The 24,443-nt window shown below is 34.7% G+C and overlaps 1 protein-coding gene across 7 annotated transcripts in view; it reads right to left on the bottom strand.

Annotated features, from left to right (window-relative positions):
* Nucleotides 1-24,443, bottom strand: part of PCDH7 (protocadherin 7) — a 423,965-nt gene that overhangs the window by 68,807 nt on the left and 330,715 nt on the right. The window contains exon 3 of one of the 7 annotated variants that reach the window (XM_081246617.1): nucleotides 10,990-11,033. The exons of the other annotated variants lie outside the window; for them this stretch is intronic. Coding sequence (XP_081102743.1) covers nucleotides 11,005-11,033 — 29 coding nt within the window. The 3' untranslated portion in view covers nucleotides 10,990-11,004. Of the gene's footprint in view, nucleotides 1-10,989; nucleotides 11,034-24,443 lie in introns of those variants that run through there. 7 annotated transcript variants of the gene reach the window in all.

Raw genomic sequence — 24,443 nt, forward strand, 5'->3', positions numbered from 1 at the left:
AAATAAAATTTACCTACATTTGCTAAAACCTTCAACTCTTTTCTGTAATTCTAAAATATGATTCTGTTAGATTGATCTAGTCAAAGATGTATTTAACAGTACTTGGTTTATAAAAGGTTACCTTCCAAAAAATGCATTTGCTACCAAATTTATTTTCTTGATGAATAACTGATTTTCTTTCATATGGATAAAAAAATAAATAGTCTTGTTTGTAAATAAATAGACCCACATGTATATGAAAGTATATTAAGATGAATTTAAGATATAGCTTCAGAAAGATGATTTTTTTCGGGGCATTTGGGAAAAAGCCTCACAGTGAATTAATACTAAGAATTTTCTATATATATATTTCCTCTATCAGACTTAAAAAAATCTACTAAAGACTCTTCTACCTGTGAGTGAGCTTTGAATTACCTTTGCTTCTGTCAAAGCCCATTTATCAACCTGACAGCATGAATCTCTAAAAGCAAATAAGGGCAGGAAGGGGCCCTGTACTCGTGGCTTGGCAGAATTAAGCTTCTTTTCCACAAGGGAAAGGCATTCAAGAGACAGCTAAGTATTTTACACAAACTCAGTGAAATACTACATAGTGTCTTTTTTTGGAGGACCTATATAAATTGTGTCTGATAGAAGTCTAAATGTCCCTACCTTGCAACAGTGTATTAACAAATACATATATTTATTCATCTCCATAAATCTAACATACTTAGCTTTAAAATGTAAGGGTTTGTGAGAAAAAAATATAATACAACCTCCTCTGTAAAAGTAACTTCCGATTATGTATTCTTTTGATATTTTTGCATATGTTCTTATAGTTTTTGTATAGAAACCTAAAGACAAAATGATTTGATATTCCTTGAGAAATATTTTCTATAGGCTACACTGATTTTAAAAATCTGATTAGGTCTACATAAGCCTAAGTTTAATACAGTGGTCATTCGATTAATACAAGAAAATGGTTTGCTTGAACAAATACCTACATGTAAACATTCAACATCCAGGCACAGAGGTCTGTGTTTTATTAACCAATGTCCTTGAGAACATATCTATGTAACTCGAGCAACTCCCTTTTCACTAATGGAGTGGAACATCATCGTAGAGAGAATTCTATTAAACAAAAAGTCAGTCTTATTATTGGATCTTGCTGGATCAATGATGCTAAAAATATTACCCCAGTTTGAAAAGTATTCATTGTCAGATGTCCATCTAAATATTTATGGCCATTTTGTTTAAATGAAACACGTTAAAAATTATACCATTGCATGATGGACATATGGAGCATATGTGTTGGTAAATTGATAAATCATACTTCAGGTGAAGTGAACTCTTTAGAACACCCAGAGTAGAAGTTGATGGTAGGCAAAAAAAAATTCATTCTCACACATACATGTATATTTATTGCTTTTCCAAGAAGTCACTTTGTATCAATTCTGCCTTCAATTGAGAGGAAAATTCATTTTAGGCTTGGGCTACTTTTACATTTTCATTTTTTATTTTTTAATTTTATTGGAGTATAGCTGATTTACAATGTTGTGTTAGTTTTAGATGTACAGCAAAGTGATTCAGCTATACATATAAATACATTATATATATATATATAATGAATATAAATATATTCATTCTTTTTCATATTCTTTTCTCATATAGGTTATCACAGAATACTGAGTAGAGTTCCCTGTGCTAGACAGTAGGTCTTTGTTGGCTATTTATCAGTGTGTGTATGTTCATCCTAAGCTCCTGATTTATCCCTCCCTGCCATGTTTCCCTTTTGGTAACCATAAGTTTGTTTTCAATATCTGTAAGTCTGTTTCTGTTTTATAAATAAGTTCATTTGTGTCATTTTTAAAATTAGATACCTTTACCTTTTTAAATTGAAGTCTGACTAGATAAGTCTATTTTCAGATTGAAAACCAGATCATTTGTATTATGTATCTCAATAATACAATTAAAGCATTTGAGCTGTGAAAGATTATTGCATAATATTTCAGCTTTTAAGAAGGCAAAACCTAAAAATAAAATAAAATAAAATAAAATGTTAGTGTCCAACATTCAAAAAAAAAGGCAAAACTTCAACAATTCAGCTTACAGTTGATTGGTTGAGAGAATCGTCAACTGAAAATGAACTAAAACTGAGAAAACTTGAGATTAAGTTATATTCTTACAAAATACACAAAATGGGTGAAGGAGTCAAAAGGTACAAACCTCTGGTTATAAAATAAGTCATAGGGATATAATGTACAGCATGGTGACTATAGTTGATAATGCTGTATTGCATATTTGAAAGTTGTGAAAAGAGTGGATCTTAAATGTTCTAATCACAGGAAAAATATTTTTGTAATTATATATGGTGACAGATGTTAAGTAGACTTATTGTAGTGATCATTTCACAATATATACAAACATCAAATCATTATGTTGTACACCTGAAGTTAATATAACATTATATGTCAATTTTAACACATACATACACATACACACACAAAGAAATAAAACAATAAAAGACAAATACCCCCCAATATAGCTAATGCAATCTTATAAACAGATATAAAATGTAACAAATATAAGCATAAAAAATATTAGAAAAAATTATGCCACATGGACAGGTGATCTAATAAGAAAATTTTCCCCACCTTTTTTAATAGAAAATTTTCAGTTTTTAAGGAAATTTTGGTATAATTACATATAACTTGTATTATCATTTGTTCTTCAAAGTTTACATAAAAACTAAAGGTTATTCTAAAACACTTCAATTCATTAAAGTATCATTTTGAAGGAAATGTATTGCAATCTCAGTTTTGTCTTCCTTAAGTATTATTTTTAATAATATGTAAGGTGATAATCATTTCTTCTCCCTGGGATTTCTCTGATAGTTTTTTTTTTGTTACAAAATTCTTCAAATGATTGCTGAGAATGCCCTAAATTCCATGAAAAGGAAAAATATTTTCATAAGGAAACTTGAGGCATGAGGTACCATGGAGACTTGCTTATTTCTGCAAAGTGAATGAATTGGATGAGGTTTTTAATGGCCAGATTGAATAGAATAAACCAAGTCCTCCATGGCTTAAAGTTTCTGAAAGTCTAAAGGCCTCTTCTGCAACAGTTGGCAGAGAGCTGCATTATGGTTGAAGTAAACTCCCTTTTTAAAAACTCTTATTTATCCCTAAAATTAAAGACACAGAGGAGGAAATCATAGAGTATTTTAAAAAGCATTTATATTGTCTATCAGTTTAGCATTTATCTCAGACATAACAGCTATTTCAATATGTAAATACACACACACATATTAAGAAGTTATGTGTACTTAACAAAGAGGTCATCTTTTCTGTTACCCCAACATTTCTAGGACAATGTCAAGGGAAGTATCTGGAACCATATTTTAAAACAAATGTTATTCTCTGAATTATGGGTCTTATGTCTGTTCTGGAAATAGTTGCATGGCCAGTGTAATTATGGCTTATATGAGTCACAGAAGCTGCTCTAGGCACTGTTCATCCTATTTATACTCTAGCCCTGGAACAAATACTCAGAAGTTAAGGATACAGTGACAAAGACCGATGTCAGGTGAAGTTCAATGGCCACAGCCTTGTTTCTTATAACTCGAACTAAACTTAAGTATCCCAGCAGACAGGTTAGGGAGACCTCCTACCTCCCTGGAAGTCTTCAGTAGTTATGAGGGGACATACAAGGCAGATCACAGCTTCGTTTGAGGTCTGACCTTGCTGGGCTATTATAGAGAATTGAATCCTACTGAAAAATTTGGCCATAGCAATTTTCTCTACAGCAGAATAATGTACTTCACAAGAGAAGTATCAGATTATTGAATTCTTTGTGCTGAAATGCTCTTTGTACCAGGGTGTATGTATTGGACCCTACAAGCCAAATACAGTTCCTATACATTCTGTCCAGCTTCAGCTTACAAGTCATCTTGCTGTGTGGGAATTTTTATACAGCAACAATGTGTTAGTTGAATGCCACAGAATGTTTTTTCTATCTTCTCTTGAGTTAATAGAATCAAAGGAAAGAAAGAAGACAAAAATTATGAGAATTGTAGTTTCAAAAGTAGAAATATATTAAAGTCCCATTTTCCCAAAAGACAAAACTAGCAATACAGTTAGAAAATCTTGTCTCCATATTCAGTCTCTCTAAAAGTAATTGTGTGTGGACTGTATCAAACTGTAAGCCCATGGGTAGAAGAAACTATGTATTTAAAAACAGTTATGAAGAATTAGATCCTTAAGAAGTAGACAGCAAATATTGAAAAAGCATCTTTTGATATAAGAGAGACTGTGAGGCTTAAAATATTCTTTATTCAAGACTGGGGGAGAATTTTTGCTGTTCTCATTATTTCACTGTATGTATAATTTATTTTTAACAATTTAATATCTCTTGCCGTGGACAATCTTCTACTATATCTTAGAATGAACTTTTCAAGATTCCCCACAGATTGGTAAAAGAATAAGCTTGTTTGATTCATTGAAATTTTTTAAAAAGGTGTTGTAAGCTCATTAAAAGAAATGAATTAAGTTGGTGACATAATGGAAGCTTAGCAAACATTATGTTACTCCTCACTCATTTCATATATACTTATATTTCTTTCTGGTGCCTTGACAATGTTTCATTTTGTGATTTGGTCAATTTTCACTCTCACTCCCCTTATCCTTCCAGCTAATATTTACTGTAAGTACTCACCATACTAAGTACTATAATGCATGCAACAGTCCAGGGCAATGCAGCTAATACTATCCTCATTTTTTGGAGAAAGAACATGAGTCTCAACAATTTAAAGTCTTGCCTCACAAGGCAAGTAAACAGCAGAGCTCAGAATCCAATCCTGGCCTTTCTAATCCTAACCAGGCATATTCCAGCTCATAGATGAAATTTCTCTGAATTAGACTTTGAGAGTCATATCCATTAGGAATTGAAATAGATCTTAGGGATTACTCGAATAGTGGTTCCCAAACCTTTTTGTGCAATCAAAATCACTATGGAGTAAAGAACACAGATTCTTGGGCACTGGTCCTAAATTCAGATTATTCTAGACTGGGCTGGAGCTAAGGTATTTGTATTTTGAACATGCTTCACAGCTGAATGGATGTGCAGTGGATTTGGAAAGCATGGAACTCTTCCAGATCCCTTATTTTAGAAATGAGACAGCTGAGACTTGTGTTTGTGATGATAAGAGGAATAAAGCCCAGACTTCTCCTCCTCTCACCAGTCCTTTTTCTACTCTATCATGATCAGTAACTAGTCCTTGTGTATGACTGTACCCGGAGACTGCATAATTATTATTTTATTTCTCTTTACTGTCTCTGCAACTGAGCAGGACCCAATGGGGCCTTCCCAAGACAGACCTCTCCCATATATCCTCTCCTGTAGCTCCTCTCTGAAGTACCCAGATAATAGTGTCTTACGCATATTTCCTGAGTTTTTCAGATGCTAAAACAACCACCAAATGGAAGAAATTAACTACTTGATGATAGTGATCAAGTAGCATGCAGACCTACTGATGCGGAAGGGTTGATAATGTCAACTGCCCTGTTACCTCACCATCAGCCAGAGAATTGTGCATGAGCTGATCACATACCCTTGGACACCCTTCCCTCACCTGGTCTTTATAAATGCTTTGCTGAAACCCGTGGGGGAGTTCAGGGTGTTTTTGAGCAGAAGCCACTTGTTCTCCTTGCATGGCCCTGTAATAAACCTTTCTCTATTCCAAGCTCCAACGTTTTGGTATTGTTTGGCCTCAGTGTGCGTCGGACACACGAATTTGCATCGGTAATATCTCTAGTCATTTTTCTTTAGAAAACTGTGAATGAAATGAATGCATTTATTGAGAGAGACTTGCTTAAAAATGTTCATGAAATACTGTTCATTGTCTACTATTATTTTGGTTAAAGGAAACAGAGGGAGCCATTGAACCTTTATGAAAAAATATTTACTACCACAGATGGTATCCTCCATATGGGAAAGCATATTTGGGTTGTTAAGTATTGTGTCAGTGGCCTGACCAAAGCACACTAAACCCCATTTAAAATCAAAGTTCATGTCAAAGTACCTTGAAAGAGAAATCCCATAGTGAAATTCCAGAGGGGGAAATGCACAGAACAGATTAATAAAGCCCATTAGAAGGTGTTTGAGACACTATTACACTTTGAGAATGTGGCTTTGGTGAGTGAGAAAGGCTAATGATGACACCTGAACTAATTTCCCACTTGAATTCTCACTTTGTTTTTAATCTTATATTAAATATGAAGAGAAAAATTAAAGGAATATAAATTTTCTTAAAGCTTCTTAGTGTTTGAGCAGACTGTATGTCTTTTTTTAAGGTTGGTGGCTTATGAGTACATTTATTCTTATGTAATAGACCATTAGTATTATGTTATAAAACTCATCACATTAAAACAATATTCAAGCTGAACTAGCTCTAAGCCCTTCCTTTAACATGGGGGAAAGGAAGCATTTCCTTCTAATTCAGGAATCCCGAACTCCCTGGCCGAGGACCAGCACCAATCATCAGCCTTTTAAGAACCGGGCTTCACAGTAGGAGGTGAGTAGCAGGCGAGCGAGCAAAGCTTCCTCTGCTGATCCCCATCGCTCCCCATCCCTCCCCATCGCTCCCCATCCCTCCCTATCTTTCCCCATCACTTGCATTACCACTTGAACCATCCCCCCCCCCAACGTCCCGTGGAAAAACTGTCTTCCAGGAAACCAGTCCCTGGTGCTAAAAAGGTTGGGGACTGCTGTTCTAATTATTTGAAGGTATTATTTCCTAAATTGCAGAGTGAAACTTAAGAAAAAATAACCTTGTCTTGAACTACATTGTAGTGTCACAGAAACTCAAGTGAAGCCTTACTTGAATTAGATGTGAATATTTGTTGAAGGATGTGGCTGACTTGGAACTGGATGGTGATCATTGGTCAGCATGATGTTTCTGAGGATACAAGGAACACTCACATACAAGATACTATCTTTCAAGAACACTGAAGGGAAAATGTGGCAGTACTAACTAGGTCTAGAACTTAATCACCCTATAGCATGTACCTTCCAGTTTCACCTCAATGGAACTCCCTTGCTGACCCTGAAATCGTATTACACAACTAAAAGTGTCCTGATATAAAGTAATTTTTTCCCTGGTTCTAACAGATTCTAGAGTCATAGGCAATTTCTGTTAATATTACAGTGAACTTTAGTGGATAATAATGACCATCAACTCTACTTTGATAGAATGCTTTTCGATTTTCTTAAGAGTTTAAAAGCTGAAGAAAGGAAAAAAACAAAGAAGATAAGGCAAAAAGTATCCAGTCACAATGACAGGCCCTAACACTTACTACTCAGTACCCGCTGATTCATTTAATAATCATTTGTCAAATGTCTACTGGACACATGATTCTGTCTCTTAATGCCACGTATTTTTCTAAAGTGCTAACCAACACAGGAACCGCATGTTATATTTCCTCTTCCACTGCTGACTACATGCTTTGTAATGGAGAAGCATTAATTTTACCTTGAATGTGATCTCTTAGCAACAGGTAATTGAGGGAAAAGAAAGTTGAAAATTGCAACTCTAACTCCAAACTACAAAGTGAAGACAATTTTCTGTAAAGTCCATTTAATTTAAAGTCTCTTTTCTGCCTCTCAGACGGTCTTCCCACTAAGCACTGCTATTAAAGAGCTGCTCATTCCACCTCACCAAGAATTGCTCTCCTGGTTGTTAAGATGACTCACAGCCAAGTACACTAGACTGAAGCTGCCACGTGGATCTTATATTTATTGCCAATATGCAGGGGAAAGGATGAGAACAAGTCAAATGTCTAGTGTCCCTGCAATGCCAGAGGAAAATAATAACATGACAGGTTTACACAGCATCCCTCAGAGGGGTGTCTTACTTCCTCACAAAAGCACCATGGGGTGATAAAGTACATTACCATATTATTTGACAACTGGAATTCTAAGTTAAAGATTTCTACCACATTCGAAATCAAAAGAAGTCAACTGGAGAACTGTAATCAAATGTAATTATCTTCATTAATGACAATGTAAGTTGTTCACAATGAAAAAAGCCCTGAAATAATACATAAACAAAATTCTAATTCTGTAAGTATCGTGTTTCTGATGGAATTGATTGTATCCTCCAAAGATATATTGAACACCTCCCATTACAGAATGTGAACTTATTTGGAAATCGGGTCCTTACAGACATAATTAAGATGTGGTCATACTGAACCCTTAATCCAATATGGCTGGTATCCTTATAAGAACAGGGAAGACAATGTGAAGACAGACACACAAGATGAACACCACATGGTTACAGGCAGAGACTGGAACAATGCACCTGTAAATCAAGGAAGGCCAGGAATTGCTGCCACCACCAGAAGTTAGGAAGAGGCAAGGAATGATTCTACTTAGAGACTTTGGAGGAATTGTGGCCTTGCTAAGACCTTGATTTTGGACTTTTAGAGTCCACAACTGTGAAAGAATAAATTTCTGTTGTTTTAAGCCACCACCACACCCCCTCCACCCAGAACATGCTCCATACAAGCATACAGCAAAATGCGAATATTACATGCATATGTGTCAATATTTTCAAACTTGTTATCTCTGGGTGATAGGAAGAAATCTGATTTTTTAAACGCATGTTGTTTCCAAACTTTCTATATTAAATATGTTATTCTGTTGTATTAAAATAACATATAATAAATAATCACAGAAGGGCTTATCCCCAGCATGGCCAAGTGGACATAAGCAAAATTTTATCTGATTTTCTTCTATTGATAATCTAAATTTCTTTGTACTTGACATTCTAAGTTTTCATTTTGAAAACAGTACTGATACTTACTACATGGCCCATAACATAATGCTAGGTCCCTTAACCTGCTTTTTGATATACGGTATATGGTAATAGACATGGGAAAAAAAACCCCAAATATTCAAATCATCTTGAGCTTTCAACACATTTTTACAGACTTTGTGTCAGTACCACATCAAGCTTAAAAGTAGTATGTACTTTTCACTTGGAACTGGGTTAAATCTCTTCAACGATTACCAGCTATTTCATTTGAGGAAGATTGCTAAACTTCTCTTAATCTCAGATTCCTCATCTATAAAGTGGTGACATTTATAAAAAACCTACACTCATTGAGATATTATAATATATAGAAGACATAACATGAGAATTGCTCAGCCCAATGTCTAACAAATGCATGCTCATTAAATATTAGATAACATTATACTCTACAGACTGGGACAGACAATTTAAATAATGAACATACTACTATGAATATCCCCTTGTCTTCAAGAAGATAACATCATTCTTTAAATTCAATTATCTATTGCTTTCAACGTTAGCAGTACCATTTAATTTGTGCAGTCTCTTTTAAAAATAACTGAACCTGAGAATCAGTTTGCTCAACTGTGAAATGGAAAAAAATAATACATATCTCATTTGGACAGTTTTGGAAAAAAATAATATTGATAATAACTACTACAATTTATTGAATATGATGATGAGTCAGGCCCTAGAATAAACACTGCATGCATAGTAGTATATTCAATTCTTGCAAAATGTTTGTGAATTATTTTGAAGAATCAATGCCCAAGAATTAAATGTAGGTGAACCACGTAAATCTAAAGGAATAATTAGTTGGTGTTAGAAATGATGTATTGTGTACTTGCTTGTATTAAACTTATATTATAGTCTGAATATTTAAATAAGCTTTTTGAAGAAAAAGATATATCAATACATGTATTTTCCCTGCCATTACGGTAATCCACATGGCCCCCGGCTTTGATAAATGCTTTGAATAAATGAATACATGAATGAGTGAGAGAATTAATTAATGAATAATAACCTATCTGTCTGGAAGCATCTGAGTTTTCAACTATGTTAAAGATTTGTGGGCTTAACAAGGTCTTTCTTTTTAAAAATTGCATTTTAATCTTTATTTGCACAGTGTGTTTTCAGACATCCAATAAGGATTAACTCAGCAAATATATTATTCACACATGTAATTATACATACACACATGCTCTCTATATGAAGATACTACTTACAGTATGCAAATTGTATGCAGCCTCAAATTTTATACAAAAAATGACAACAAAACTTGGTGTTTCCTTCAATATTTTAAAAACTATGAAAATGTGAAATTTTTACTTTGCCTAAAGCCCCTTTTGCACTTCATAGCAATCAAAAGCACACAGGAAAAATCAGGTTTCATGGGGCATACACACAGAAACACAAAATTACATTTTGTATGGCCCTGCGGCATTTTGACAAAATGGTCCTGAAAAGAATGTGAAGAATGAATATGAGGAGAGGATCATGAATGTAGAAGGAAATTGTTTTTATTGATTTTCATTGGCACTACAGTTCCTAACACAAGAACTAAATTTATGAAATCAGTTATAATTTTGGCACTGAGAGGCAGGCTACCTTTAGCACCCAGAAAGTTGGCTCTCATATCCTTCTGATTATTAATTTCTGAGTTTCAGACCTGTTTCTGATGTCCAAATGATAAAAAAAAGGACAAAATAAAGGAAATGAGATATTTTAAAAGAACAAGAAAACTATTATTTTTACCCTCCACCAAGATCTCAGAATCTATATTGGTTCTTTTATGTATTACTTAATTTCTTTTGCACATTATGCTACCCAGTTACAACAGTAAAAATGTAACTTGGAAACACAGGGATAGAATGCAGTATCCTTAGTGCATTCAGATTTATCCTATCATTCTAGGAGGCTCTCCAAATTTTTTTAAATGTTGGAAATCATACATTATAATAGATGGCTATCATTTGTCAATGGCTTTTGGTTTTCTGATAACTTAACAGAAGCCAGATTTCAGATACCATCTTTAATATAACAAATAAGTGTAATATACAAACTAGATGAATCTGAAACAATCTTCTAAGAATGGTTTCTTTGGATGTTAAACAGTTGCTGAATCCATTGTTCCTCTCCCTTGTGTATGGTACTATTTCCATTTGCTTTCTGACACATTATTAAATGCAATCATAAAGCAGAGTGTTTCCTGGAGCAGAAGAGAAGCAGAGGGAAATTATGTTACTCAGAATATCCTAAATTCAGTAAACAAAGTCTCTGTATATATGCACAACCAATTAAACCATGTTGACTCAATTGGCCAATCAATTCTGATTTAAAGCAAAGGTCAGCTCAGTCAAACCAGCAATCAATTAAAAAAAAAATTCAGTAAAAACTAACTTTCAATGTGCATGCTTGGAATATTATAGGTGATGCAATTATTCCAGAAAAAAAGAAGAGAACTCTAATTATGTAACACTGAGTTTAAAATTGAGTTTTAAGTTTGTTTTGTTAAAATATTCTTTATACTCTTTCTTGCCTCAGGATATTTTTTTAACTGCAAAAGAAGGAAATTAAACACAAGGAGACACATTTTTCTTTGAGAAGATCTAAATAAATTTTACAATGAAGAAAACAAATATGATTTTATATTTTCTAATAGTTATAGTCTCGGGGACTAAACAAAGTAGGATCTTTAGATTAACCCTCTAGAAAACAATTAAAATTATAATCTTTGGATTTTCCATCATCATCATCATATCACTATCTGAATACCTTATACATTACATGACTTAAAAAAAATCAAACAAACAAACAAAAATGATTTCATGAACCATGCAGTGTTGGGAGACAAACCTAGAACACCAATCATCACCTCGTAGCTTCTGCTAAAATAGATTTTAAAATAAAATCACAAATATTCAATCCAGGGGACATCTTAAATGCCCAAAACACAGACTTGAAAGAAAACACAGACACTGTAATTTAAGGCTTTCTTAAAAATGATACATGTTCTAGCATTTTATGTTCCATAGAAACCAACATAACAATAAAGGGAAGTCAGTGAAGAGCCCAGGCTTGTTCTTTCAAAGAGAAGACTGTACTGTGAAATGGTTACAACCTGGGCTCAGAGAGGTATGGACAGAAACCAAGATTCCCTCTTACAAGTGAAATAAACTTGCACAAGTTACTGAAGAGCCTAGGTCTTGTCTTCTTGAGAATAGTGAAAAATTTCCCTAAATTTGTAATGATACTTAACCAAAATAATGTGTGCTATGTGCTTACTACAGAGAATGTTGAAAACTTGGCATTCGATAAGCTATTATCGCTATTGATATATTACATAAGCTAACTAAATCAAAGATTTCGGGCTTCCCTGGTAGCGTAGTGGTTGAGAGTCTGCCTGCCAATGCAGGGGACACGGGTTCGTGCCCCGGTCTGGGAAGATCCCACATGCCGAGGAGCGGCTGGGCCGGTGAGCCATGGCCGCTGAGCCTGCGCGTCCGGAGCCTGTGCTCCGCAGTGGGAGAGGCCACAACAGTGAGAGGCCCGTGTACCGCAAAAAAAAATAAAAAAGATTTCATCCACAAGGTGGAGGGTTCCTGTTCTTCTAAGGAAAATATAATGAAAAATCACTAACTAAAAAAAAAAAAAAATTATCAGATTGCAAGACAAAATTGCACACTAACCTTCAAATATACAAAAATTGAATATTTTAGACTTTGGAGATGGAAGGAAATGATTCCTTTTAGGGAGTATTTAACACTTAAGGTATATAGACAGAATTAAAAATCTACACAGAAGTAGCCTAAGTAGACAACAAACACTTGGTAAAATGAGCTTTGGCAGATGTCCAATAACAAATAATAAGAATAAGCCCCTCAAGGGGCTTTAATTAAATGTTTGGCCACTAAGGGCCATCCAAACAATATGGCAATACACAAGACAAAACCATTTAAAAATCTGATGGTACTGGGAGCTCTTTGGAGATGCAACGAATAGGAGTGTCTTTTTTTGAAAATTAAATGCTAGCAAATTATAATTGTGACCTCAAATAAATTAACTCTCACTGGGTGGGCCCTTAGTTATTTAAACATTAAGGGAAGTAATTTATTATCATAGAAAGATATCTAGACCCATAACCAAAATTGGGAAACATGCAGCCACAAAACATCTATATTTTATCTGTATATATGAGCAAAGGAAAATGAGCTTACTACTAGATGCAGCTGATTTATTCTTCATAGGATTTAGCCAAACTAGTATAAACTTGTGTGTAAAGATGAAGGTACCTTTTAATGGAAATCAACACAATCTTTACATTGTTTTGGTCTGATATGCTTGACCAAGCACATGCACTGTTATAACCACAGAAAGGCAGGCTGATTCCAGCTTTCATTATGCCTGAATAATTGTGGAGTTTTCTAAGCCATTTTGCCTCACTGTAGCTAAGTCTCTTCAATTTGTAGAGGGAACCAAGAGCAGACTATCCCCAAGGTTATTTTCCACTCAATATTTTATACATGTAAGAAAATAATACTTTATATAGTAAATGTATAGAACATTTCAGTCATATAAATGCTTAGAGATAAGATGATATACAATTAATAAGAAAATATTATCTTGATTATAATTTCTTTGGGTTATAGAAGCATAAATTTGAATTCAGAGATATTTAATTCAACTACCTTGTCCTAATTATAAATTATTGTTTACCCTAGAATATTGTGAAAATGGTAATGTACATTTAACTCAAGTTGAGAAGTGTATTATTTTGCTATATATTCAAAACTATTTAACTTGTATCATTTGGGGGGCAAATAAAACAACATTGAAATGACATAGAGCTTAATAATTAGAAGAAAAATATTTATGTAAATTATAATGAACATTATGAATAAATATGACAATTTATACAATTTTACTGTCATGTTCTTAATGAGTGTCAAAATAAAGCTGAAGGACTACACCCAAAATAATTTTAAATATTAATAATTATACAATGCTGTTAGAAATGTTACTGGGTAGAAAGTGTTTTGATTTATATATTAAAAAAAACATGTTTAAGAAATTTTGAAAGTAATATAGATGCTACTTGTCATCAAGGACTCATGGAATATTTCTTCTCAAAATGAAGATTTGCTTCATTATTCATTATTATTTCAAGTTAATTCAAATATAAATAGTCATAGACTTCTAAAAAAAATTTAAAGCAAGCAAATATGAACATGATGTTAAGGAATAATGGTATGATAGACAAAGTCAAGACAAGTATCACCATTTTCAAAAGTAAATTCTAAGGAAGAAACTTGAAATGTTGATGAATCATTGCACTTCTCTGTATAACGGGGAAAGTTGCTTCAATTTCGATTGAGTCTTGCACGAGGGCCTGTGTTTTTGCCACATGAGAATGGAACAATAGATTTTAGATCTGCAATCAGTAACATGTGGCAGTGAGTGTCAGCTTGTAAATAGTTTCACAATTCTGTGCATCACTGCCTCTGTTGATTCTTCAACTTGGCTCTGCTTATTCTATTGTTTCTCTCTTGAATGACTGTCTAGAATACCCTACTCAATGACTCTATTATTATCTGAAGCATATTTGTCTATACGAGAGACTATTTATTAGGTTTGCCACTAGATTGCCAGCACAGTTGGTGTGAAAGACTGCCAGGCGATTAACTTTTTCATTCAGTAATTTCCAAAAATATTACCTAGATTGTAAGAAGATCTTTTACCTCCTTAATTAAATCACTTGTCGAATTATATTTATTGTCCTCAGGCAGCACATTAAAATAAAAGTAATAAAAATTTAGAAAGTCATCTTTATAACTAAATGTCATATATGCATTTACATCTCAGGTAAATGCACTCTGCCTAACTAGATGATTACCATCTATTTGTTAGGTTTATAGGTTTTTGGTTAAAATTTGCTTTGACAGACTGGCATATGTAAATGAATATTTAACAAATCATTTAATATTACTTACACAACCATCAGTGATATATAAGATGAATTCCAAAGAAATTGACTATTGAGAATACTTTATTAAACAGAATGAAATAAGGGAAAGAATACAGGAATAACTCTTTAAGTGAAAATGTGTGTCACCTGATTTCTTTGCACAGATATATGTCTGGTTTGGAATTAACTGGTGGAAGTTTTCTACTTTTGTTTTTAGTTTCTGTGTGTGTGCGTGTGCGTGTGTGTGTGTCTTTGTTATAACAAGCCAAAATTTCCCCCAGTGCTCCTAAATAAAAATATTTCAGTTCTGCAAATTCTTGTTTCATAGCAGATTCTTGTTCAGAATCTCATTGCTTTCAGTTGTCAAAGTTCATTTCAACTTAATTAGATAGTTAAATTTTAAGAATCTCCTGTGAATATCTTGTGAATATCTCTTTTTGAACTCCTATCATACTTTCTTAAGGCACTTAGTGTGTGTGTATACATATATATATATATATATATATATATATATATATTTCTTTATATTTATATATACAAGTGAATTTACAAATGTGGTTTTTCCAGATAGGAATTTTTTTAATCAAAAAAATTATGTATTTTTTAAATGATTGCCCTTAACCACTTTCATAGAGCACATGGTGCTACTTTGGCTGTTGAATCCAGTAACAGCATCAGATTACTATAGTGCTAATTGGCATGTGATCTTCATTACCAGGTGTATCATTAGAGCCCAACTAGCTCACAGACACATAGAGCAACATTTTATTTTCTTCTCTAATCACCAATACAGACAAGCTAATATAGGTTTATGTGTAGAAAATAGAATAATTAATTGCTGAATGCCTGGGTTTTTCTCTCTGAATCACTACTGTGAAAAGTGAAAATGTTTATTCTATTTAAAATGTTGTACTTAAGACCAAGCTCTCATTTTTCTATTTTCCATGATGATTTTATTTTGAAGAAAACTGGAGATACGATGACTATTTAAGTAGAATCAGAAAAATAATGTCAATTTCTTGTGGGTGCAGGAGAACAAGATAACATGGCTAAGCTTTCTACTTATGAAAGTCAAAATGTTTTTATTGGCAAAACCCATGAGTAAGAATGAAAAAGTCTCACATGTTTACAAATATTTTAAATTAAAGCACATTTGAGTGTGCTTTTATGAATTGACTTAACCAAACACCAAATTTGTTGTTAAATAACATTTCTCTAAACACTGACATTTTCTAAAAATAAGCAAATTCTTAATATGTAAATAAAGATATTGGAATATTCATTGACAAACATACATATGTATAAAATTTGTCTCATTTGGATGTTTGATTAATGGATGAAAAGTTAAGAAAATGTCATAGAGAGAAAATATAAACACCCAATGTTTATAAAGATGAAAGTGGCATCTGGAATCTGTTTGCATAAAATACATTTCTCCTTTTACACTGGAACACAGCTATGTCCAGGTGGGTAAGTGTCTCCAACTAGAGTCCTAGTGATCAATGACATTAGCAATTAGGTGAACATCTAACATTCCTTAATAAGCAAGATACAAAGCAAGCATTGGATGTTCTCTATATCTCAGATTCAGATACCTTAAATATAATGTGAAATTTGCAATAAATTTATTAAACACATCCTTTTGACTCTCATTATTTTCTTACTCCACTTTTAGGATGCATCCTTAGTCTCAAAGAAAAAACATTGCTAACTACAAGTGATTTAGATATAAAATTTGAGAATTACATTATAATGATGTGTTAATCACTGATCTAGTGTTTCTTCTTTTAAAAAGATGAGGAGGCATCTTTTTTGAAAGTACTTAAAGAAGACAACATTTAAATTATATTTTATATTATAAGGCTCAACTCAAGAACTTATTTTGATGCCAGATGTTTACTGAGGTAAATGAAATCATTCTCATTTGAAGTTTTTAAAAGCCTGCTACTACCCAAAGTCATTAAAGTCCAGTATTAGATTTTCAAAACCTTTATCACCTAAAGCTTTTGCAGACCCAATATATTCAGCTACTACATGAGAGATCTTAAAATTTGTAAATATTAAATTTATTATGCCAGTTAGGATCTACTAAATTTCTCTGCCATTTAAAAACTTTAACAAAGAAAATGCTTTATAAACTTAAAATATAATCTCTTAAAACATAGCTACCCTTTTTCATTTTCGTTGGAGGAAGGTATAAAAACATAATACTTTGGGCTTCCCTGGTGGCGCAGTGGTTGAGAGTCCGCCTGCCGATGCAGGGGACACGGGTTCATGCCCCGGTCCAGGAATATCCCACATGCCGCGGAGTGGCTGGGCCTGTGAGCCATGGCAGCTGAGCCTGCGCGTCTGGAGCCTGTGCTCCTCAACGGGAGAGGCCACAGCCGTGAGAGGCCCGCGTACCACAAAACAAAACAAAACAAAACAAAACAAAAACCCATAATATTTCACTTGAAGATGAATCACATAAAAGAAGAAATAAGAATATCAGTTAAGGAGAAAAGGAGCAGGGATTTCCCTGGCTGTCCAGTGGTTGATACTCCACATCTTCACTGCTGAAGGCCCAGGTTCAGTCCCTGGTTGGGGAACTAGGATCCCACAAGTCACAGTGAGTGATGAAAAAAATAAAATAAATAAAATAAAATAAAGAAAAAAGGAGTAAAGGTAGCTGTAAAGTTAAAAAAAGTGAGTTTCCATGTCACATCCATACTTGTTACCATCAAACATAAATGCTTTGTTTTTCAGATGTTCCTTTAATGTCTAGGGACAAAACATGTAGAGATAATGCCATACAATAATATTTAAAAAAAGAAAGTCAAAATAAGACATTGACAGCAGTTAGAAAATAACATGAAATGGGATGGGACTAAAATTATGGCAGGTTGATCCAAATATTTGATAAATACTCTACACTCACTCCACCTAAAAAAAAAAAAAGAGCAAAACATTAAATAACAAACATTACAGGGAAAAATTAAAATAAATTGCAGTTTTAAAGAGAAATCTGCAGTTATATTAGCCTAATTGGAATCAACAAAAAGGCACTAAGGACATAGACCAGATGGACCTCTGATACTTTTAACCACTCTGCCTTTACCATGTAATGTCACCATGAGGAGGAACCAGAATCTTTAATCTCGTGATCTAATGGCATGCAGATTACTTCCTTTAAGTAAGGTAAGCTAAATTTTTCAATTACTTATCTCCTTATACAGAATGTAGGTGTTGAAAGAATTTTAAAATACATTAGAAGAACTGGACCTATATATAATAACTCAAGACAACTCCTTACAAAGTTGGTGTGGTTTAAACTAGCAATATCTCTCACTCTTGCATATTCCTATCTATTGTAAAGGTCAGTCTGTATCTCCTTGCTGGTTGTAACTCCAGCTGTAAGATTAAAAATCATCAACTGTCTTTGGATACATTAACTTGGACATGTTAATAAACTTCAATATTTCTTACAGATGTGAAATATGTTTTAGCTATTCTGATTTTACATGTTGCTCTCAGGAAATTCTGCTTTCATGGTTTAATCAAAAGCTCTTCTGGGTTACAAGAGTTTCATCTGTTCCAGGTGAGTATTTTATTATCATTACTGCTGAAAATAATTTCAAATAACCAGTAAGTTTTAGTTGAATAACCTATTATTTCTAAAATATATTTTGTTTAATGGCATGGGGGGAAATCAGAAGAATTATAAAATGTATCTACTAACTCCTAGAAAGTAAAATGTAGCTGTAGGGACAGAGCATGCATCCATGACAGGATATGGGACAATAATAGTTTGTAGGTGACAAAATAGTAAATCAGTGTTAAATCCTGAGTGTCATATAAAGTTACAATAAAAAAGAGAATACAGTAACATGAGAAGAGCAGGGAAGACTCACCAGAAGATTAAGAAATCAAACTGAGTTTTGACATGTGAAAAGGAACCAAGTTAGGCGCCTTGTGAGACGGATGATGTAGGTTGAGGAAACAGCAGGGACAAATGCAGAGAAGCAAGAGAATATTGAGTTATGTTTGGGGACAGGATGTAAAGTTTGGAAAGATAGGATGAAAAAAGTCTGAATGATGAAGTAATGAGATTAGAATTTTGGGTTGGACAAGTGGGTGAAGAACTCTGAGTGAGGGGGGGAACATTATGAAAATGGTGTTTACACAGGATTAGTCTGGTGATAGGTATACTGAACTGTGGAAATGAGAAGACACGGAAGTAGAGAGACCAGATGGGGTGACTCAGAGAGTACAGGTGAATACTGAGGGGGATGAGAATAAAATGAAATATGTAGCTTCGCTTTTTGTTTTTATGTCATATCCACTTTTTAACATCTATAAAAAACAAAATCATAAATTGCTAACAGAAAAGGTATCCTAACTATTGCAAAGATAGAGATCTGGAAAATAATTTCTCAAAAAAGCCATCAAAGCTCTGGTAAAAAAAGTAATTCAATTCCTGAAGGAGCAATAGCAGTCACAACATAACATTTAACTACTTAAAAGGAAAAATGAGAGAGACCTTCAAGATGGCAGAGGAGTAAGACATGGAGATCACCTTCCTCCCCACAAATACATCTGCATGTGGAACAACTCCTACAGAACACCTACTGAACACTGGCAGAAGACCTCACACTTCCCAAAAGGAAAGAAACTCCCCACGTTCCTGGGTAGGGCAAAAGAAAAATGAAAAAACAAGACAAAAGAATAGGGATGGGACCTGCACCTCTGGGAGGGAGCTGTGAAGGAGGAAAAGTTTCCACATGTTAGGAAGCCCCTTCACTGGCAGAAACGGAGGATGGGTGGGAGGGGGAAGATTCAGAGCCACAGAGGAGAGCACAGCAAGAGGGGTGCAGAGGGCAAAGCAGAGAGATTCCCACACAGAGGATCGATACCGACCAGCACTCACCAGCCCGTGAGGCTTGTCTGCTCACCCACTGGGGTGGGTGGGGGCTGGGAGATGAGGCTCTGGCTTCAGAACTCAGATCCCAGGGAGTGGACTGAGGTTGGCTGCATGAACACAGGCTGAAGGGGGCTGGGTGACACAACTACCTGGGAGGGGGTCCAGGAAAAAGTCTGGTCTTGCCTAAGAGGCAAGAAACCATTGTTTCAGGGTGCTCAAGGAGAGGGAGTTCAGAGCACAGCCTAAATGAGCTCTAGAGAGAGGCGTGAGTCGCAGCTATCAGCGCAGACACCAGAAATGGGCATGAAATGCTAAGGCTGCTGCTGCAGCCACCAAGAAGCCTGTGCGCAAGCACAGGGCACTATCGATGCTCCTCCCAGGAGGAGAAGCTATAGTTTTCAGCTCTTGTTATCATTTGTGGATTTGTTTTTTGGTATGGTTGCTCGCTTCTTTCTTTATTACTTTTTAATTTTTTTAATTTTTAATATATTTTTTATTTTAATAACTTTATTTTATTTTATTCTTTCTTTCTTTCTTTTTCTCTCTCTTTTCTTCTGAGCCATGTGGCTGACAGGGTCTTCATGCTCCAGCCGGGTGTCAGGCCAGTGCTTCTAAGGTGGGAAAGCCGACATCAGGAATTGGTCCATCAGAGACCTCCCAGCTCCATGTAATATCAAACTGCAAAAGCTCTCCCAGAGATCTTCATCTCAACGCTAAAACCTAGCTCCACTCAACGACCAGCAAGCTACAGTGCTGGACACCCTATGCCAAACAACTAGCAAGACAGGAACACAATCCCACCCATTAGCACAGAGGCTGTCTAAAATCATAATAAGGTCACACACCAAAACACACCACTGGACAGGGTCCTGCCCACCAGAAAGACAAGATCCAGCCTGATCCACCAGAACACAGGCACCAGTTTGCTCCACCAGGAAGCCTACACAACCCACTGAACAAACAACCTTACCCACTGGGAGCAGACACCACAAACAACAAAAACTATGAACCTGCAGCCTGCAAAAAGGAGACCCCAAACTCAGTAAGTTAAGCAAAATGAGAAGAAAGAGAAACACACAGCAGATGAAGGAGCAAGGCAAAACCCCACCAGACCTAACAAATGAAGAAGAAGTATGCAGTCTACTTGAAAAGGAATTCAGAGTAATGATAGTAAAGATGATCCAAAATCTTGGAAATAGAACGAAGAAAATACAAGAAAGGTTTAACAAGGACCTAGAGGAACTAAATAGCAAAAAAAAAAAAAAAAAAAAAAAAAGATGAACAACACAATAAATGAAATTAAAAATTCTCTAGAAGGAATCAATAGGATAATAACTGAGGGAGAAGAACGGATAAGTGACCTGGAAGATAAAATAGTGGAAATAACTATTGCAGAGCACAATAAAGAAAAAAGAATGACAAGAATTGAGGACAGTCTCAGAGACCGCTGGGACAACATTAAACACACCAATATTCGAATTATAGGGGCCCCAGAGAAGAAGAGAAAAAGAACAGCTGAGAAAATGTTTGAAGAGATTATAGTTGAAAACTTCCCTAATATGGGAAAGGAAATAGTCAATCAAAACCAGGAAGCTCAGAAAGTACCATACAGGATAAATCCAAGGAGAAACAAGCCAAGACAAATATTAATCAAACTATCAAAAGTTAAATACAAAGAACAAATATTAAAAGCAGCAAGGGAAAAACAACAAATAACATACAAGGGAATCCCCATAAGGTTAACAGCTGATTTTTCAGCAGAAACTCTGCAAGCCAGAAGGGAGTGGCAGGATATATCAAAGTGATGAAAGGGAAAAACCTACAAACAAGATTACTCTACCCAGCAAGTATCTCATTCAGATTTGACGGAGAAATTAAAACCTTTACAGACAAGCAAAAGCTAAGAGGATTCAGCACCACCAAACCAGCTTTACAACAAATGCTAAAGGAACTTCTCTAGGCAGGAAACACAAGAGAAGGAAAAGACCTACAATAATAAACCAAAATAATTAAGAAAATGATAATAGGAACATACATATAGATAACTAGCTTAAATGTAAATGGACTAAATGCTCCAACCACAAGACATAGACTGGCTGAAAGGACACAAAAACAAGACCCATATATATGCTGTCTACAAGAAACCCACTTCAGACATAGGGACACAGGCAGACTGAAAGTGAGGGATGGAAACAGATATTCCAAGCAAATGGAAATCAAAAGAAAGCTGGAGTAGCAATTCTCATATTAGACTAAATAGATTTTAAAATAAAGACTATTGCAAGAGACAAAGAAGGATACCAAATAATGATAAAGGGATCTATACAAGAAGAAGATATAGCAATTGTAAATATTTATGCACCCAACAGAGGAACACTTCAATATATAAGGCAAATGCTAACAGTAATAAAAGGGGAAATCGACAGTAACACAATCATAGTAGGGGATGCTAAAGATGCTGCCAGAAAACTACTAGAGCTAATCCACGAATTTGGTAAAGTAGCAGGGTACAAAATAAATGCACAGAAATATCTTGCATTCCTATACACTAATGATGAAAAATCTGAAAGAGAAATAAAGGAAACACTCCCATTTACCACTGCAACAAAAAGATTAAAATACCTAGGACTAAACCTACCTAAGGAGACAAAAGACCTGTATACAGAAAATTATGACACTGATGAAGGAAATTAAAGATGATACAAATAGATGGAGAGATATACCATGTTCTTGGATTGGAAGAATGAACATTGTGAAAATGACTATACCACCCAAAGCAATCTACAGATTCAGCAGAATCCCTAAAACTACCAGTGGCATTTTTCACAGAACTAGAACAAAAAATTTTACAATTTGTATGGAAACACAAAAGACCCCAAATAGCCAAAGCAATCTTGAGAAAGAAAAACGGAGCTGGAGGAATCAGGCTCCCTGACCTCAGACTATACTACAAAGCTACAGTAATCAAGATAGTATGGTACTGGCACAAAAATAGAAATATAGATCAATGGAACAGGACAGAAAGCCCAGAGATAAACCTGCACACATATGGTCACCTTATTTTTGACAAAGGAGGCAAGAATATACAATGGAGAAAAGACAGCCTCTTCAATAAGTTGTGCTGTGAAAACTGGACAGCTACATGTAAAAGAATGAAATTAGAATGCTCCCAAACACCATACACAAAAGGAAACTCAAAATGGATTAAAGACCTAAATGTAAGGCCAGACACTATAAAACTCTTAGAAGAAAACATAGACAGAACACTCTATGACATAAATCACAGCAAGATCCTTTTTGATCCACCTCCTAGAGAAATGGAAATTAAAACAAAAATAAACAAATGAGATCTAATGAAAATTAAAAGCTTTTGCACAGCAAAGGAAACTATAAATAAGATGAAAAGACAACACTCAGAATGGGAGAAAATATTTGCAAATGAAGTAACTGACAAAGGATTAATCTCCAAAATTTACAAGTAGCTCATGCAGCTCAATATCAAAAAATCAAACAACCCAATCCAAAAATAGGCAGAAGACCTAAATAGACATTTCTCCAAAGAAGATATACAGATTGCCAACAAACACATGAAAGGATGTTCAACATCATTAATCATCAGAGAAATGCAAATGAAAACTACAATGAGGTTTCACCTCACACCAGTCAGAATGTTCATCATCAAAAAATCTAGAAATAATAAATGCTGGAGAGGGTGTGGAGAAAAGGGAACCCTCTTGCACTCTTGGTGGGAAGTAAATGATACAGCCACTGTGGAGAACAGTATGGAGGTTCCTTAAGAAACTAAATATAGAACTACCAAATGACCCAGTAATCCCACTACTGGGCATATACCCTGAGAAAACTGTAATTCAAATAGAGTCATGTATCACAGTGTTCATTGCAGCACTATTTACAAGAGCCAGGACATGGGAGCAACCTAAGTGTCCATCAACAGATGAATGGATAAAGTAGACGTGGCACATACATACAGTGGAATATTAGCCATAAAAAGAAACGAAATTGAATTATTTGTAGTGATGTGGATGGACCTAGAGTCTGTCATACAGAGGGAAGTAAGTCAGAAAGAGAAAAACAAATACCGTATGCTAACACACATTTATATGGAATCTAAAAAAAAAAAAAAAAGCAAATGATTCTGAAGAACCTAGGGGTAGAACAGGCATAAAGACACAGGTGTAGATAATGGACTTGAGGACATGGGGAGTGGGAAGGGTAAGCTGGGACAAAGAGAGTGTGGCATGGACATATATGCACTACCAAATGTAAAATAGATAGCTAGTGGGAAGCAGCCACATAGCACAGGGAGATCAGCTTGTGCTTTGTGACCACCTAGAGGGATGGGATAGGGGGGATGTGAGGGAGATGCAAGAGGGAGGAGATATGGGGATATATGTATATGTATATGTATATGTATAGCTGATTCACTTTGTTATAAAGCAGAAAATAACACACCATTGTAAAGCAATTATATTCCAATAAAGATGTTTAAAAAAAGGTAGAGGTGAAAGAGGAGAAAAATCATGAAGTAAAAAAATATATTAAAATCTATCTTTATTCTAAAGGGATGCGTTTTGATGATATTGTTTTCATTTGTTCTTTTCCTTTGATGAGTCTGAAATTCAATCTAACACAAGTGATTACTACGATAATTCATGTGGTCAGATGCTGGCATCATCAGCGTCATATTCAACAATTTTTACAGTGTGTCAGAGAAAAAGATCTCTTTATAATTT

The sequence above is a fragment of the Mesoplodon bidens genome (assembly GCF_964165515.1).
Source record: "Mesoplodon bidens genome assembly, chromosome: 1".
NCBI lineage: Eukaryota > Metazoa > Chordata > Mammalia > Artiodactyla > Ziphiidae > Mesoplodon > Mesoplodon bidens.